This window comes from Scyliorhinus torazame, chromosome 21, assembly GCF_047496885.1.
Source record: "Scyliorhinus torazame isolate Kashiwa2021f chromosome 21, sScyTor2.1, whole genome shotgun sequence".
NCBI lineage: Eukaryota > Metazoa > Chordata > Chondrichthyes > Carcharhiniformes > Scyliorhinidae > Scyliorhinus > Scyliorhinus torazame.
In genome coordinates this window covers 28,247,407-28,265,297 of record NC_092727.1, presented here as the reverse complement: position 1 = coordinate 28,265,297, position 17,891 = coordinate 28,247,407, and the positions used below count along the sequence as shown (strand labels likewise).

General features: G+C 43.0%; 1 protein-coding gene across 1 annotated transcript in view; it reads left to right on the top strand.

Moving 5' to 3' along the window:
* Nucleotides 1-1,392: 1,392 nt before the first annotated feature.
* Nucleotides 1,393-17,891, top strand: part of jam3b (junctional adhesion molecule 3b) — a 72,742-nt gene continuing 56,243 nt past the window's right edge. Inside the window, exon 1 of the mRNA XM_072486646.1 lies at nt 1,393-1,528. Coding sequence (XP_072342747.1) covers nt 1,471-1,528 — 58 coding nt within the window. The 5' untranslated portion in view covers nt 1,393-1,470. The remainder of the gene's footprint in view (nt 1,529-17,891) is intronic.

Genomic DNA, 17,891 nt, shown 5'->3' with positions numbered 1-17,891 from the left:
TGACCAAAAGCTTACTCAAAGAGGTAGCTCTTAAGAAGTGTTTTGAAGGAGAAAGGTTAGAATTCATACAGTAAAGAAAGAGGCCATTGGGCCCATCGAATCTGCAGCGACCCTCTAAAAGTGATCTCGACTTAGGCCCACACCCCCACCCTATCCCGCACATTCAACATGGCTAATCCACCTTATCTGCACATCTTTGGACACTAGGAGGCAATTTACCATGGCCAATCCACCTAACCTGCACATCTTTTGGACTGTGGGAGGAAACTGGAATACCCGAAGGGAACCCATGCAGACACAGGAAGAATGTGCAAACTCCACACAGTTAGTAACCCAAGGCCGGAGTTGAACCCGGGTCCCAGGCGCTGTGAGACAGTAGTGCTAACCACTGTGCCACCATGCCATCTTGTTGTGGGGAGGCTATTCCAGAGTATGGGGTCTTGGCAACTGAAGGCATGGCTACCAGTGGTGTAGCAATGAAGATTGCAGATGCACAGAGGTCAGAAGGACACAGATATCTCAGAGGGTTCCATGACTGGAGACGATTGCAGAGATAGAGAGGGTGAGATCGTGGGAGATTTAGAAACCAACGTGAGAATTTTAAAAACAAGATGTTGTTGAATGTGTTGCTAATGTAAGTTGGTAAGTTCAGGAGTGGTGGTGGAATGGGATTTGCTGCAAATTAAGACATAGGTAGCTGAGTTTTTGATAACCTCAAGTTTACGAAGGATAGAATTTGGCAGATAAGCCAGGTGTATGTTAGAATTGTTAAGTCCGGGCAGCATGGTGGCACATGAGGCAGCACTGCTGTCTCACGGCACTCGGTACCAGGGTTCGATCCTGGCCCTGTGTCACTGTCCATGTAGAGTTTGCACATTCTTCCCATGTCTGTGTCGCTCTCACCCCTACAACTCCAAGATGTGCAGGATGGGTGTATTGGCTGCGCTAAATTGCCCCTTAATTTAATTTTTTTTTAAAAGGGAATTGTTAAATCTAGAGGTAACAAAGGCATGAATGAGGGTTTCGGCTGAGCTGGGGCAATGTTATGGAGGAGGAAATAGATGGTCTCACTGATGGGATGCATATTATACAGTTTAATACAGTACTTTACTAACGGCGCTTATACTTTATGAAATTGATAACACCTGGCAATCATGGTTGGTATAAAACTGGCAGCAAATGCTTCACGTCCCTCCTTAAAGGGGCACAACCGTGCAGCAAATTTGAGAATAACATTAGAAACAAAAATCGAAATTAAGAGTTCTGTTCTGGCCTTTGATAAAGCGGGTCCACCTCTCCCTGCACTTACTTGGCCTATGGGGGAGGCAGCATCCATCCATCCTCCTCTGGTGCTCCGTTGCCATGGTGCCCCGTTGCCATGGCGCGGTCGCTCAGGGTTACTGCATCCTGCTGACCAAGCTGTGGTCTCCGCGCAGGCGCGCTCTCCGCCCCCGAGCAGCGGCATTCAAGATGGCGGGAGTGCATTGGGGGTCGATGATTCTTGGGCTTGTCCTCCTCCTGGCGGAGAGTAAGTACCAGGCACCGGGGCGAACAACGCTCCGTATCCTCACATCTTAAATTCTCACCCGCATCTTTTACAGGATTTGTATTTTGAGAGTTTTTAAAATCATCGTGTGTGTTAGATTTTATCTCATCTCACGATCCTGGCGACCGAGCTGCACATTTCGTCGCTCCGTTAGTTTTGCCCCACAACAGGTTTTCCTTTAAAATCTCGGCTGAAAATACCTCAAACTCTTGGACAGAGATGCTTCTCCAAGAAAATCTTCCTTCCGGGCGAACCTGGACCAAGAAGCAGTTTCCTTACGTTTTAAAATCCTGCTGAGGGTGTGGGGGAATAAGAATGAAGTGTTGAAAGTTGAGCGTGTGCATGTTTGATTTCGCCACTTTAAAAACATTTTATTTGTTTTTCACAAAGCTATAATTGTTTCAAATTCAGTGGACGGATTTTATTTTGGGAGTAAACACTATCTGGATGTCTTCCAGCACAAATGTTGCAAGATGCCTGCTTCAAGGAAGGCATTCTAAATAAGTTAACTTGTTTCCCACTGAGTGGGTCATTAACTATTTGTGTTTTCTAAATATGGATACTGTTGTTGACTTTTGCTCTGGGTTTTAATTCCTGACTTGGATGTGATCAGTCCGCACAAATGTGCTCTTTGCAGCCTCAAAATGCATGCCAAATTATTCACTTCTCGCCCTTTTTTCCCACCCCCCCAAAAAAAAACCTTTGTTTCCGGGCATTTTAATAACACTATTAAGTAGGCATTAGATTTCACTGGTGAAATATGTATTGTAATTTTTTCACAGTGTTTAATTGTTTCACCACTCATTCTGGATATTTTTGGGACATTGGCCAAAATCGCATTCCTTCTAACAACTGGCTGAAGTAAGATGGAAACCAAAGTCAGCAGTCAGAGAGCACCTGCGGAGCGAGAAACTGGAGAATGTTCCTGATGAAAGGTTACCTACCCAAAGAGTTAACTGTTTCTCGCTCCACATGATGCTGTCTGACTTGCTGAACTTTTGTGATGTCCTGCAACCTGCATCATTTTGTATCGGTTGCAGTAAGATCTTGTGCAAAACCTTTCATTATGGATAAAGATATGTCCGTTGATCTGAATTTCCCCATGAGTGAATATCCCCACTCAAATATGCTGCAATATGAAAGTTTTCTGCAGTAACAAAACTAATAAAATGCACCTCAGTCATAATGTAAATGTAAGAAGGTAAACTTAAGAGGAAAAAAAAGGCTAAACTTCACTTGTGAAAAGGTGTTTGCAATACAGAGTGGAGTATTGAGGTGTTTGGAGTTTATAGTACAATTCTAAAATCACTCTTTTAAGTATACTGAGGGATTTCTATGGTTGCGATAATCAATTGCATTGTCCAATGTTGTTTCTAGGTGTAGTTACTGGCATTTTACAGTAATTTTCCAGTAACATTAAGGGTGTAATTACTGGTCCAAACTTTGGGCAATGTTTATGTTGCTCGACTCCTGTCTTGCTGGTAGAGCAGCCTTGTTTAGGAGAGAACCATACAAGGATCTGGGTACCGATACAGGCATACACCTTTTGCAACCATTCCTCAAATGAAAAGAATCCCTATTACATAAATACTTAAATTGGGCTTGGGTAGTTACACAAGATGCATATAAAAGTGCAGTCTGATATATTGTAAACAAATTTTACACTGCACTTGATTTATACCTAATATCAAACACAAATGGTATGAGACTACACTCTGCAGAAAATTAGAATATTGAGTATTCTTTCATTCTTGATATTATTAAAGATTTCTGTTTTATATTAACCGGTAACCTGTTATAATAACTGCCTTTACCCCCCCGCCCCCCTCGCTCACTCATAAGTTCTCCTCTGCATTATCTGTTCTGCTTGAGTGTACTGTAGTACACCAGGGAGGTGGTGGCATAGTTGTATTGTCGCTGGACTAGTAATCCAGAGATGGAAGATAATGATGTGAGGACCCGGGTTTGAATCCCACTACATCAGGTGATGGAATTTAAAGTTAATAAAATATCTGAACCTGACATCATACACCTTTTCTGTTTTTTAAACTATCCAGGAAGGATTTTTATACTCTTTCTTCCCCCACTGATGGTAGCAATGTGTTTAGTTAGTCTTTACTCAATTGAATGAAGTTCTGCTATTTTCTTCAGGACTTTGAGTTTTCAACATTGTTAGGAAAACAAAGGTGGTTTTAAGGGAATTAAATTTTTGTTGGTAAACAATAGAAATGAGGTGTAGTTTTCTGTGTGTTTAATTTAAAGTTTTTTTTTGCCTGGAAGGGTAAAACCAATAGTTAGATTCAAGCTGGAAAAGGATGCTTGTATGTGTGGAGGTTGGTTAAGTTCCAACTGTATTTCTATTGTGCTGAGGGTTGTGGCATGAAGAACAAATAAACCAGCAGTGCGTGTTTAGCAACTGGGGCCTTGTAAGGTAGAGACGTTTTTAAGTTTTAGTTTAGCTGATTTGATTGCAATTGAAAATGGTCAGTGAGAAAAGGCAGCTGTCACAGATCTGCTGGAAGCAGTTGGTTTTGGAAGGCTTAAGACTGACCATTTATCCCAGCCCTGCTAAAAGAACAGTCAGACTATGGAGGTGTAGGGCAGTGAGATCACCCTCCGGGAGAAAGACAGTCCTGCAGCCAATAGTTGTCTGGCTTGTGAGCCCATGTTACCGAATGCTCCGAAAGTTGCAGCAAAGGTGCGTTTAGTTATTCTTATTTGTGTAAAGTACTAATTCTAGTCTTTCACCCTGGTAAGATAATATTTTTTAAAATAAGTTGCACAGTGAATATTGTATAAATGTTTATTTTATCAGAATCCGTCCTTGGAAAAATTTATATTTGATCCACAGAATGGCTTCAGTTATTCTATGAACTACATTGCCAATGCTAAACTGACCAATAGCTAAGATTAACCGTCAGGAAATCTAAAATTCCAGAATGAACTTAGTTGGAAGTGTTTTGTACATGATCATTTAAGCACTGTTCCTTCACAGCGCCAGGGTCCTGGGTTCGATTCCCGGCTTGGTCACTGTCTGTGCGGAGCAGGCACGTTCTCCCTGTGTTTGTGTGGGCTTCCTCCGCGTGCTCCGGTTTCCTCCCATAAGTCCCGAAAGACGTGCTGTTAGGTGAATTGGACGCGCTGAATTCTCCCACAGTGTACCCGAACAGGCGCCAGAGTGTGATGACTTAGGGATTTTCACAGTAACTTTATTGCAGTGTTAATGTAAGCCTACTTGTGACAATGAATATAAAACTTATTAGAACAAAAAGCATAGAATTAGAAATGGAACATTCCAGAATCTATTTTGCAGCATGTAATTGAAGTAATGAGAATATCACTTCAGGCCAAAGCATGTTATGTTTCTGTAGCAAAGAAAAAAAATGCCCATGCTCAAAATGGTCTTTATTTTTGCATGAATTGCAGTACTCAGATGTGTTCATTTGAGACTGTTGGTGCATTTGCACCCGAGGGAACATGGGTCCAAAATTTGAATGCTTTATATTTTGACAAGGTGATGTGGAGGGGAGGTGAACCTAGAAGGAAGAAAGTTAACTATTTGCTGTTTTGATTTCATCAATCTATACATAGACCTCTTTGTGACTAAAAAAAATTATTTCTTCACAATGCGGGATGGAGGGAAATTGTGCACCACTTCAATTTACTGAGGCTAGTTATATAGCTGCTTCAGAGATTGTTTTGAATAAGTCGTCTTTGTTCACAGTACAGCACAGCGATAATGCTGCTAACCCCTCAACAGGCCAGGTTTTGTTTTGATCAATAACGGCTTGTACTATAGCAAGAAACATAGAACTAGATGTGTACACCTTCCACCTACTTTCCAACTTGGATGCTAAAAATCCATTGTGTGAGGGAACCAAACGCACTACTTCATTTCATTATACAGATTCCTAGAAAATATGGATAAATTGTTTTGGATGTTAATGCATCTCCAAGGTGCTAAATTGTTTTTCTAGTTGTATTATTATGTAGGTTTATACTAGTCATTCATTATGTTTGACTTTTATCCTATACAATTTTAGCACCAACTCACTCTTAGGTATTGACTAACCAGCTTTCTTAACCTTTTTATTTCTGTGAAAGAAAAGCAAGACCTTTCTGGATAGGGGACTGATTTGTCTTTTTCAAAACTGGCCTTTAGTGAAGGAGGGAGTAGGTGTTCATAAACTATAGGGCTTTAATCATCATGGTACAGGCTAATGATGGAGCTGTCAAAATTTAATTTGGTTCATTCAGCTAAGAAGACATGGACAAGAGTCGACTGTAATTGTTATTTCACTGAGAGCTTTGTCACTTAATTGAAATTGATAGTATAATCATCAACAAAAAGTTGGATGTTGTTGGATGCTCGCTTCATGTTGTCATTAATGAGGAATGAAGCAAGAGAAGTTATGGAGGCCCGGAAAATTCTAATATTGAGGAAACGTGCAGATTTGTTTAACAATGAACAAGATCCTGAAAAGCGCAAACTTAAAGACTAGATACTTTTAGAACACATTGTCCACTGAGCATATTTGTTTTCACATTTCAACAATAGACAACTAACACAAGTAATCATAACTTGTGCAGTTACAGGAACATTAACTTGTTTATGTGGCTTAATATCAGCTCCTGAGAAGGTAATGAGTGGGGTTACAACTGGGACACACCTGCAGAAGACTGTGATGATACATAAAAATGTAATTTCCAGTAGGGTCTTTTAGTGGCCACAGAGGAGTCCAAATGAGAGGTGTAAAGAAAACTGATTTAACACAAAAGTAAACTGTTTACACAGTACACTTTAGGCCCCAGCTGGGACTACACATACTCTGCTCTCATCTGGGCTAGCTTTTATGCTAGAATCCATTTACTCTGTTGATGGGCCCCCTCCCCTCCGTGGGGAAGCTCGTATTCAAGGTTCACATGGAGGCTAAATGGCCCATCACTATAGGTCTCATGTGCATTATCATCGGTGCAAAACTGAGAAAATTTTAATTGAGTATCCATGTCTGAAGGCCTGGTACCAATCATCTGCCCTGCTGTAGGTGCAGTCAGAAGCCTTATCTGACAGCGGTCAGCAAAATGGCTGCTTTGCGAAATGCCGGTTTTTAATAAAGTTTTAGTTTCGTTAACTTTGCAGAAATCTGGGGTATGGCATTACTTCAGTTTGTGTTTCTGCTGCCTGCTATCATCTTCCAGTGGGATGTGCTTCAAACAGTGCCAGTACTTGTCAGGTGATGGGTAAGCAACGGTGATATAATTGTCCAACTGAAAAGATATTCCCCTCTTTAGGGAATTTTCTTGCCTGTGCTAACATGAAATACCATTTTGGCAAGTATTAATAAAAGCCTGCAAGTATGAATAAAAGCCTGCAACTTTTCAAAGCCTGGAAATTGTATGACCTTTTTGTGTTGCCATGACAAGTAAGTCTTTTGGTTCCATTCCAAAGATGGTCATATTGTATTTTCTGTTTGGCAATTGGAATAAATTGTGAGCTGCGTTGCACTTAATAAACTCCCAAGTCATATCACTTACTCTTCAGCTATGCACACAAATTAGATACTTTGCGAATTTGTACTTTGCCTCCAAAGCAAGACTGCAAGCCAATGTTTAATAGTGTAACAAAACCAGTCCCAGTGTAGTTGATATTTCCTTGACCTTATTCAGAATGCTGAAGCTGTAGTTTCACATTTTCCTGGTTTGCATATCTTGCCGAACTTGTAAAAGCTTGACCAGACAGATGAGAATTTATTATTTGACCACTGGTGATCAATTTAACTGCAAAATAATAATAAATTTTATGTCCGTTTGGAAAAAAAAATGTGAACTGGAAAAATGTGAACTAGGAAAAATAGTGTAAGTTGCGCAGTTCTGAATGTTGGAAAATGTGATTTATCAACACTTTATAGATTTTCAGATGTACTTTTTAAAATAACTCAGTTAACTTTAGTAAACTTTAACTTTGGGGACTTGCAAATTTAATAATTTTTATAACTATTAAAGCAATTAAGAGAAAATAAAATTAGTGCAAAACAAAAACTGCTCAAATTGTAATGTATATTTATTGGGAATGGAAATGACTTGTAAACTTGATTAAATATCTTGGGACATTGCTGTTCATTTGGAGAGCTGACGCTGACACAATGGGCCAAATGGCCGCCACCTGCACCGTAACAATTCTGTGACGAGTAAGAAGTAGTCCGTTGTAGATGACAATATAGCATGTTTCTAACCAAAAAGTATTCAAATGAATCAGTGGGATTTAATGGCATTAATCATGTTTAATTTATATAGGATATTGATACTGATTAGAGTACAGAATATATATATGATAAACATTGTCTGTTGAGGACTTCCGGTGACGGGGATTTGCTTGTTATATTACTCTTTGGTTATATATCATTACTCTGCTTTATATATCCAGAATGGTCTGATGATGCGATTCTCAAGAAACCACCAATCTTCAACTTAAAACAAAATAGATTTAATGAAGAACAAATTGATTAATATTGAGTTTGCACACACCAGAACGAAAACTAGTAATCAAGTATTTCAGGATAAAGTATCAACTATTTTAAACTACACTTGCTAACAATGCTGTGATCTTTCTCTCGAACACTCTGCTGTCTAGTCACTCCTGGTTCGAAGAGACCCAAGGTCCTTTTGAGTTCTCTTGTTTATACAGGAATCTAGTGTTGCCATCTAGTGGTTGTGTTACACTAAGATATAGTCATTAACCCTTTACATGTCTATATGTACAGAGCACTATATCCCCCTTTTTAACATTTCTTTCTTGTGTTTAATAGAAGGAAAAATGTATAACAATGTGTAACAAAACTGAGTAACGATCATACAATGTAGTGTAAATATTTACAAGGTAAGTCTATTGGGTTTCTTCCTTCTCGTTGATCTTCTGAGTTGACTAGGAGGTGATGATGACGCTTTTTCACTTTTATGCATGTCAGCATAACTTTTGAGAGTTTGTCAAAGTGTCCTGAAATATTGTTTCATTTAGTTGTACGTCCGGAAAAATTTCGTTTTGTGGCCTAATTTTTTGTAGTGCTCGTTGATTTCTATGAACAATGTTTCCTTCAGCAGTTTTAATGATGTATGAGTGTGGTGATACTTGCTTATGATTCTGGCAGCAACAGACCAACCTCCATCAGGTACCTTGACAGGGTCATCTGGAGGTAATGAGTTGCATGCATGTCATAGTATGTTTGCTGACGAGTACGTTGCTGTTCCATTTTCCTTAACACTGGCAGATGATCTGGATTTTGCAGTTGTATGGATGATAATGTCGTTCTCAGATCGTGGTTCATCAACAGCTGTTCTGGAGAAAGTCCAATTGCTTGAGGAGTAGCTCAATAGGGTAGAAGCACGAGATAGATGTCTGATGCAGAATCCAAAGCTTTATTGATGAGTTGCTTTATTATGTGAACACTTTTTTCAACTTTACCGTTGGACTGTGGGTAATGTGGACTTCATGTCACATGTTTGAAGTATTGTTTTGAAAACCCGGCCCATTCGTTGCTGTCAAGACATGGTCCATTGTCTGACATGACAGTGGTGGGTATCCCATGTCTCGCGAATGTTTCTTTGCTAGCTTTTATGACTGATTTGAATGTTCGATCTGGTAGCTTCATGACCTCTGGATATTTGGAGTAATAATCGATAATTAGTACGTAATCACGACCATTTGAGTGAAATAGGTCTGTACCAACTTTGGCCCAAGGAGAGGTGACTTATTCATGTTACTTTAGAGTCTCCTTGCACGGAGCAGGGTGATACTTCTGACACGTCTCGCACACTAGAACCATGTCAGTTACGTCTCGATTTATTCCTGGCCAGTCTGCTGCTTGTCTCGCCCTTCGCATGCATTTCTCAATTCCAGGGTGACCCTCCTGAATTTGATCATGTATCATTGATCTGAGACACAGTGGTATGATTATCCAGTCAAGTCGAAGAAGTAGTCCATCCACGATCACCAAATCTGCCTGTACGTAATGTTTCTAAATTGAGGACACTGCCCTTTCCGCCACCCATTATGGATATGGTGAATGACACGTTGCAGCACAGCATCCTTCTTTGTCTCTGTTCGGATTAGGTTGATCTTTTCATCCGAGGCAGGTAGATTTTCTGCACATAGCTTGGCTTGAGCTTCAACATCTTGTATGAACTCGAACGGTTCACTTGCAGATGTTATGGAGCGTGATAGCGCATCCGCTAATCAGATTATGATCAGATCTTTTCTTGGCGTTGCCATCTAGCAGTTGTGTTACACCAAGATGTAGTCATTAACCCTTTATATGTCTCTATATATACATATCACTATAGTGCTGAGCAGTCGCACATCAGATGGCTCTCGTCCAAAACACCGAATAGGCACTTTTGGACGAATTTAGCCCCAGAATTCGGAGTCATTCGACCCATAACAGGAAAGGAAGAGGAAAGGTGCAATATGCCTGCAAGTGGGAGCTCAAGAGCCCGCAGAGAAGGTAGAAGTGGGGGAAAAGGACAGGAACTGTGAGTAATCGAGTCGGCGGACCCACAAGGTGAGGCTTCCCTGGCCACCCCCACGAGAGGGAGTCCGACGACCTGGACAATGCCTGCTCCCCTCTCCTCACATCTAGAGATGGAAGATATTCCTGACCAAAGAGTTGACCTCAAGGAGAGAGGCAATCAAAGTGAAAATCAAGGTGATTTGAGACGCTGGTCGCCGTGCAGACGCCGATTGATGGAAGCTCGGGAATGTTCCAGGAGTTTGAAAAGGTGTTGGGAAGAACACAGAATATGGGTGTACCAAGACATTGGGGTAGACCTGACAACGCGCAGGGTCGAGGTCAACTAAACAAAGCTCTATATAAAATTTGGGATGCTTTCCCACCCAAGCTCTGGGTGACATTCCAAAACAAGGAACATTATTTTATCACCCCAGGGGAGGCGGATAAGGTTGTGCGAACGAATGGCCTAGACAAAAAGCAGTCAAAGCAGCGATGAGGGAGAAAGGAAAATAATGGACATGAACAATGTTTGCGCGGGTCAGTACTGCCTCGCTTTGAGCAAGAGCTCCCAGGATGGAAGGGAAGAGGAGACGGGGAACATCAATTGATTGGGCATACAGAAGGGCTAAGATCTGTCCCGAGGTGAGGGCCATCACACAGCGGAGAAAGCTAGTGCGAGGAAGTATGAAAGCAAGGGGCAACGGGGGAGCCATGACACATCTCCCAGTGGGGAGGGAGGATCTGGTGGGGGTGGGGGGGGAAGAAATCACAGGGGCAGGGGAGGGAGGATCTGGTGGGGGTGGGGGGGGAAGAAATCACAGGGGCAGGGAAGGGGAATGTTGGGATAAATAGGGAAGGGAGGGGGACACAAATGAGAGGGAACAAAAGGGTTTTAGATTGGCTTCAGCAGGTATGGTTTGGGTTGAAGCAACAACATGGCGTCATAAGCCGCCACTCTGGAAGGTCCCTAAACAAATGGAAACCCCGGAGTACAGGGGCTCACCCACATGGCGTAAACACAGTTGGTGGACCTGTTGGGTGCCCCCTAACAAAAAGAAACCTGGAGTGCAGGGACACATCCACCAGGTAAGTATGATTGATCCCGCAGGATGGGGGGCAGGGGCGAAGAAACAACCCCCCCCCCCCCCCCCCCCCTCCCCAACCAGGATTATCACATAGAACGTTAGAGAACTTAACGTCCCCGTGAAAAGATCCAGAGTCTTTGCCCATCTGGGAAGTTTGAAAGCCAACATAGTTTTCCTCCAAGAGTTGCACCTGATGGAGAAGGAGCGACTGCGGGTTAGGAAGCGCTGGGTGGGATAGACCTACCATTGCTGCAACATGGCGAGGCGGGTAGCTATTTTGATAAGCAGGAGGACTGTGTTTATGGTGACAAAGACTGTTACCAAGGGGGTGGGGGGGGGGGGATGTCATGGTCAGCGGTGTCCTAAATGGGGCACCGGTAAATGTGTACATGCCCAACCGGGACGACACGGATTTTATAAAGTGGACCATGGTGGAAATCCCCAACATTGACACACACTGACTGATCGTGGGGGGGGAGACTTTAACTGCGTACAGGATCCATTGACCGACCGATCAAACCCCTATATGGGGAAAAAGATGGGCATGACTAGGGAACTGGGAATGTTCACCGAGCAGATTAGGGCAGTGGATGAGAAGGAATTATTTCTCCTCTCCCCACTACACAAGGTCTATACCCGTATTGACTTCTTTGAAGTAGGGAAATCAGTGCTTCCAGAAATAGACAACAATTTGCACCGGCTCCTGCCCTGCACTTGCGGGAGATGTTCACAGACTTCCTAGTGAGGGGCACCTTGCCTCCAATTCGCTAACTCAGGCCACTATATTACTTTTTATACCCAAGAAAGAGAAAGACCCAGCAGAATGTGGATCATATAGACCCATTTTGCTGCTCGACCAAGATGTGAAAATACTTGCAAATGTCCTGCCCAAGAGACTGGAGAATTGCATACCAGCGATGGTCACTTGAGGACCAGGTGAATGAAATGAAAATGAAAATCGCTTATTGTCACAAGTAGGCTTCAATGAAGTTACTGTGAAAAGCCCCTAGTCGCCACATTCCGGCGCCTGTTTGGGGAGGCTCTTACGGGAATTGAACCATGCTGCTGGCCTGCCTTGGTCTGCTTTCAAAGCCAGCGATTTAGCCCTGTGCTAAACAGCCCCTAAGGGCTGTTTGTCAGGCTTTGTCAAGGGTAGACCATTAACTGCGAACATCAGACAGCTGCTGAATGTGATGCTGACCCGCACTGGGGAGAGAATACCAGAGATAATTGTCTCCCTGGATGCAGAAAAGGCCTTCGACAGAGTCAAATGGAAGTATCTCATCGAGGTATTGGAGAGGGACGGGCGAGGGACGGGGTTCAGCTCATGGGTGAAACTCCTGTACAACGCTTCTAGGTAAGTGTTCGGACGAATACCACCAGCCCTGAATACTTGCAGTTGCACAGAGGCACCAGCCAGGATGCCCGCTGTCCCCGCTCCTGTTCGCCCTACGAGATGCACGAGGCTGGAAGGGTATCCGAAGAGGAGGCAGAGAGCACCAGAGTTTCACTCTATGGCGGATGACCTGCTGCTCTACATCTCTGACCTGCCGAAAGGCATGAAATAAATCATGAAGCTCCTGGAAGTGTTTGGGGCCTTCTCAGGCTACAAACTCAACCTGGGCAAAAGTGAGGTTTTCCCGGTGAACCCAAATGGAGGAGGGAGTGAGCTGGAAGATCTCCCATTTAAAATAGCCCAAAATAAATTCCTCTACCTGGAGATCCAGATAACCCATGATTGGACACAGATCCACAAGTGGAATCTGACCAGTCTTGTGGAGGAAGTTTAAAAGGACCTGCAGAGATGGGATGCACTCCCTCTTTCCTTAGTGGGAAGGTTGCAGATGATCAAGATGAAGGTACTGCAAGGTTCCTCTTCCTGTTTAGATTCATTCTATACAGATCTTCATCCCCAAGACCTTTTTTCCAAGTTAAGATAAAATGATTATGGCGTTTGTATGGGGTGGAAGAATGCAAGAATTCAGACAGCCTTTCAGAGGACAAGAAGCATGGGTGGCCTGGCCCTTGAAATACTATCACTGGGCAGCCACAGCCGAGAGAGTGAAGGGATGGGTAAGGGAACAGAATATCAAATGGATGAGGATGGAGGAGTCCTCCTGCACGGAACGACCTCCAAAACTTGCCACAAAGGCGCTCTCCTGCCCTATGGCAAAACACACTAGTCCAGTGGCAGTAGCAATACTAAGAACCCGGAACCAGGTGAGAGAACACTTTTTTGGTTTAACCGAGGTGTTCACCATGGCCCCCCAATCTGTAGCAACCACAGATTCCCGTTAGCCATGCTAGATGCCACCTTTAAGAGGTGGAGACAGGACGGGAGGGACGCTAGCGATCAGGGACTTTTACATGGGAGACAAACTTGCGACCTTCGAAGAGCTGACTGAGAGACTGGAACTGCCGAACAGACAGGAACTCCAACATTTCCACGTCAAAAACTATCTCTGCAAGGAGCCGACGAGGTGCCCGAGAGACACACTGTTGGAAGAGCAACTGGATGCGGACAGTATGGAAAATGGCAACTGCTAGGACATATACGGACGACTTTTAAAAAGGGTGAGTTCCCCAATGAACAGGGCAAGACAAGAGGGAGGAAGAACTAGAGACGGAAGGGATGTAAGGTGGCGACTCTGGAGTAAGGCACTCAGTAGTGCCACCTCCACCTCTTGCGCAAGGCTAAGCCGCATGCAGTTTAAAGTGGTACACAGCACACCTGACAAGAACCTGAATGAGCAGCTTCTTCCCGGAGGTGGAGCACGAAAGTCAACGGTGCCAGGAGGCCCAGCCAACCATGCCCACATGCTCTTGACATGCCCCAGGCTGTTGGATTTTGGACAGACTTCTTCGAGGCGATGTCCAAAGTTGTGAGGGTGAAGCCGTACCCGAGTGGTGGTCTTATGGGGATTCGGACCAGCCAGAGCTTCATATGAGGAAGTGGGCCAATGCCCTTGCCTTCGCTTCCCCAATCGCCCGCCGGAGAATCCTACTCGGCTGGCAATCAGCACCTTCCACAGCTGCAGACTGGCTGGCAGACCTATCGGAATTTTCTAGCAGAAGTTTTCCATTGGAGAAGATCAAATACACCATCCGAGGGTCGGACGATGGCTTCCACAAAACGTGGGGACAATTCATCAGACTGTTCCAGGATCTGGAACAATGATTAGAAAGGGGAGAGTGGGGTGGGGGGGGGCGCATGGAAACCACCAGGGCCACAAAGCAGACAGGTACAGGAGGGGGGAGACAGACCCGAGGGAACCGAGTGAGAGACCGACACGGGGGCCAGAGAGAGCCTCTTCTCCCCACACCACCACACTCACTCACTCACACACACACACACACACACACACACACACACACACACACACAGCTACAAGAGCAAAACGAGCGACAAATAATCTACGGCGGACAAGAGGGCTTAAGATAGTGCCCCTAAAATAGTAGAAAAGGGGATGGGAGGAACAAAGCTGGGGGGGGGGGGGGGCACGGCAGGAGAGGGGTGCCAAAAGGAACAGCATGTAAATTGTAAATTATTTCTTTTTCAGTCATTTCCTGTACAGTGTAAAAATGTCAACTTCAGTAAAAATATTTATTTTTTAAAAAGCATTGTCTCAGAATGTTTTCATTCAAGTAAAAATTGCTATTTATTTTGACCTGTATGTTGTTACTTTCCCTTTCGAAGTGGGATATAGAATGAGAATTGTAAATGTTAATTCAAAATGTGACCATCTTTGTAATGTAAGGAATTGTATATTTGTATTGTATGCTAAGAATGAAATGGAGGAATGCATCTTTCATAAAGGTTGGATCAAGTTCATTACAAAATGGCATTTTCCTCCTTTTTTTGAAACAGTCCCATCTCAATTATACACAACAAACAAACATCTATAATTTGACTAGATCATCTTTCTCTATCGGAGCTTCAGTTGAGACAGAGTATTTCTGGAAACTTGCTTTATTTCTTTGGAGTTAAGATAACAGTAATTTTATTAGCCAACAACACAATTTAGTAGAAGTGTGGAAATCCCCAAGAGTTTGATCCAGTTTGTCGCTCATCAACTGTGCACCCCTCTAATGGAATATTGTAGTCTTGTTTAGGAGGCAGTAGAGAAGAATCCCATCTATTCTATTTAAATCCATAAAGTCCCAAGCCACCTTAAGCAGAGAAATGGCTCAGCCTGATTATATATTTCCAACCTCTACCATGTCGGAAAGATCATAAATGGAGGAAATGTAATTTTTCTGGTCTTTAATTGAAATGAAGGAGTGACTTTTAATTAATATTGCCAAATTGGGCTCATGATTTTTTAAAATTCCGTTTTACGGGATTGGGTGTCACTGCCTAGGCCAGCATTTATTGCCCATCCCTAATTGTCCTTGAGAAGGCAGGAGCTGCTGCCTTGAACCACTAGCCCTATGTGTAGGTACACCCACAATGATGGTAGGAAGGGAGTTCCAGGATTTTGGCCCAGCAATAATGCAGGAATGGGATGTATTTTCAAGTCAGGATGGTGAGTGACTTGGAGGGTTCCCATGTATCTGCTACTCTTGTCCTTCTAGATGGCAGTGGTTGTGGGTTTGGAGGATGTTGCCTGAGGAACATTGGCGAGTTCCTGTACTGCATTTTGTAGATGGTACACAATGCTACCACTGTTCAGAGGTGGTGAGGGGAATTAATGTTTGTTTAAGGGATGTCAATCAAGGATGGATAAATATTTAGTAAGGGTGAATGGCCGATTGGAGTTGATGGATGATATATCATGGCTTTTAAAATAGACAGTTTGAATAGGCAGGTGATCCGAGCCCGATAAAGAGGAAGGCTAGCACTGCTTAAAATGAATAAAGGAAATGTGGGGAAGGAGTTTTGAAAAAAGATGAGAGCTGGTTAGTCTGAGGACAAATGAGGAACCTGAAAATAACCAAATGTTCTCCCAATATAAAAGCACGGCAGGATGATTTTTAGGACTTCTGATTTTAATAATGGGTGTGAAATTGAGGATAAACAGAATATTTAATGTAATTGAACCACTTCCGTGAAGTATTCGTTAGAGAAGACTATTGACCAGGAAAGTGGAGCCAGGAAAATTTATAATGTAGAACAGGGAGAAACTAAACCAATCATTTTGTGTCTGTCTTCACTGAGGAAGATACAGAAAATCTCCTTGAAATGCTAGGGAACCAAGAGGCTTGTGAAAATGAGGAAGTGAATTAGTATTAATAAAAAGTTAACACACAAAAACATAATTTGATTGAAGGTTGATGAATCCCTGGATCTGATGAGCTACATCCCATATTAAAGAAGGTGGCCATAGAAATTGTGCACATCAACACTTCCCAACCTCTTTCCATTTAAAAAATACCATGCCGATCTGTTTTTCTACCAAAGTGAATACTTATCCACGTATTCCATCTGGCATGTTCTTGCCCATTCGCTTAGCCTGCCCAAGTCCATTTGCAGCCTCCTTGCACCGTCCTCACAACTTGCATTCCTACCTAGTTTTGTGCCATCAGCAAATTTGGAAATATTACACACTTGGTCCCCATATCAAAATCCTTTATATAGATTGTTAAGAGCTGTGGCCCCAGCACTGATCTTTGTGGTACTCTCAAAATCACAGAAGTAGCCATTCTGCACTCGCTCTCCAAATGAGTATTATGACTTAGTGCCATTCCCCTGCCTTTTCCTTGTACCCTTTCACATTGTTTCTATTCCAATAATCATGTCATGCCCTTTTGACTGCCTTGATTGAACCTGTCTCCACCACGCTTCTAGGTAGTGCTTTCCAGGCCTGAACCAACCACTAGCAACTGCCTGCCATCCTGGGGACAACCCATTTATTCTTACTTTGTGTTTTGTCGGTTAACTAATTCTCAATTAATTACGGTATATTACCCCCAATCCCATTTTGTTTAACCTCCTGTGTGGCACCTTATCAAAAGCCTTCTGAAAATCCAAATACACCTCATTGGTTTGCCTTTTCTGCTACAAGTACCAACCTCAAAACAGATTTGTTTATCAACACGATTTTCCTTTCGCAATTCCTTATCGACTCTGCCCAATCATATAATTTCCAAGTTCCTAGAAGTGGAGAGATAACTAGCATTTCCTCTGCTACTAATGTCCAGCTTAATGGGCCTGTCGTCCTCCCTTCTTAAATAGTGGGGTTACACTTGCTAGTTTTTAGTCTGCAGGAACCTTTCCAGAATGTTGAAAGATAACGACCACTATAAAATGAACATCCTACTTGTGACAAGAGAAAGGTTCTTGAAGCAGCTGGAGAGAATTGAACCTAGGACACTACCCTGAGGATCTCCTGCAGCAATGTCCAGGGGTTGAGGTGATTAGCCTTCAACAGCCAAAACCATCTTCCATTGTGGTAGTAATGAGAAGTTATGATTCCAGCCACTGGAGGGTCACCGGTACCCATTGATTTCAATTTTGTTAGCATTCCTTGACACATGGTCAATTGCTCCCATGATGTCAAGGGCAGTTGTTAGATCTTTCTCATTTGTATTTTAACTGTTGTTGGATATTGAAGTAGAATGCACAACTCTAAATTAAATTTTTCATGCATTGCTGGGTTCTTGGTTGGATTGGATTTGTTTATTGTCACGTGTACCGAGGCACAGTGAAAAGTATTTTTCTGCGAGCAGCTCAACATGGGAAGAAAAGGGAATAAAAGAAAATACATAATGGGGCAACACAAGGTATACAATGTAACTACACAAGCACCGGCATCG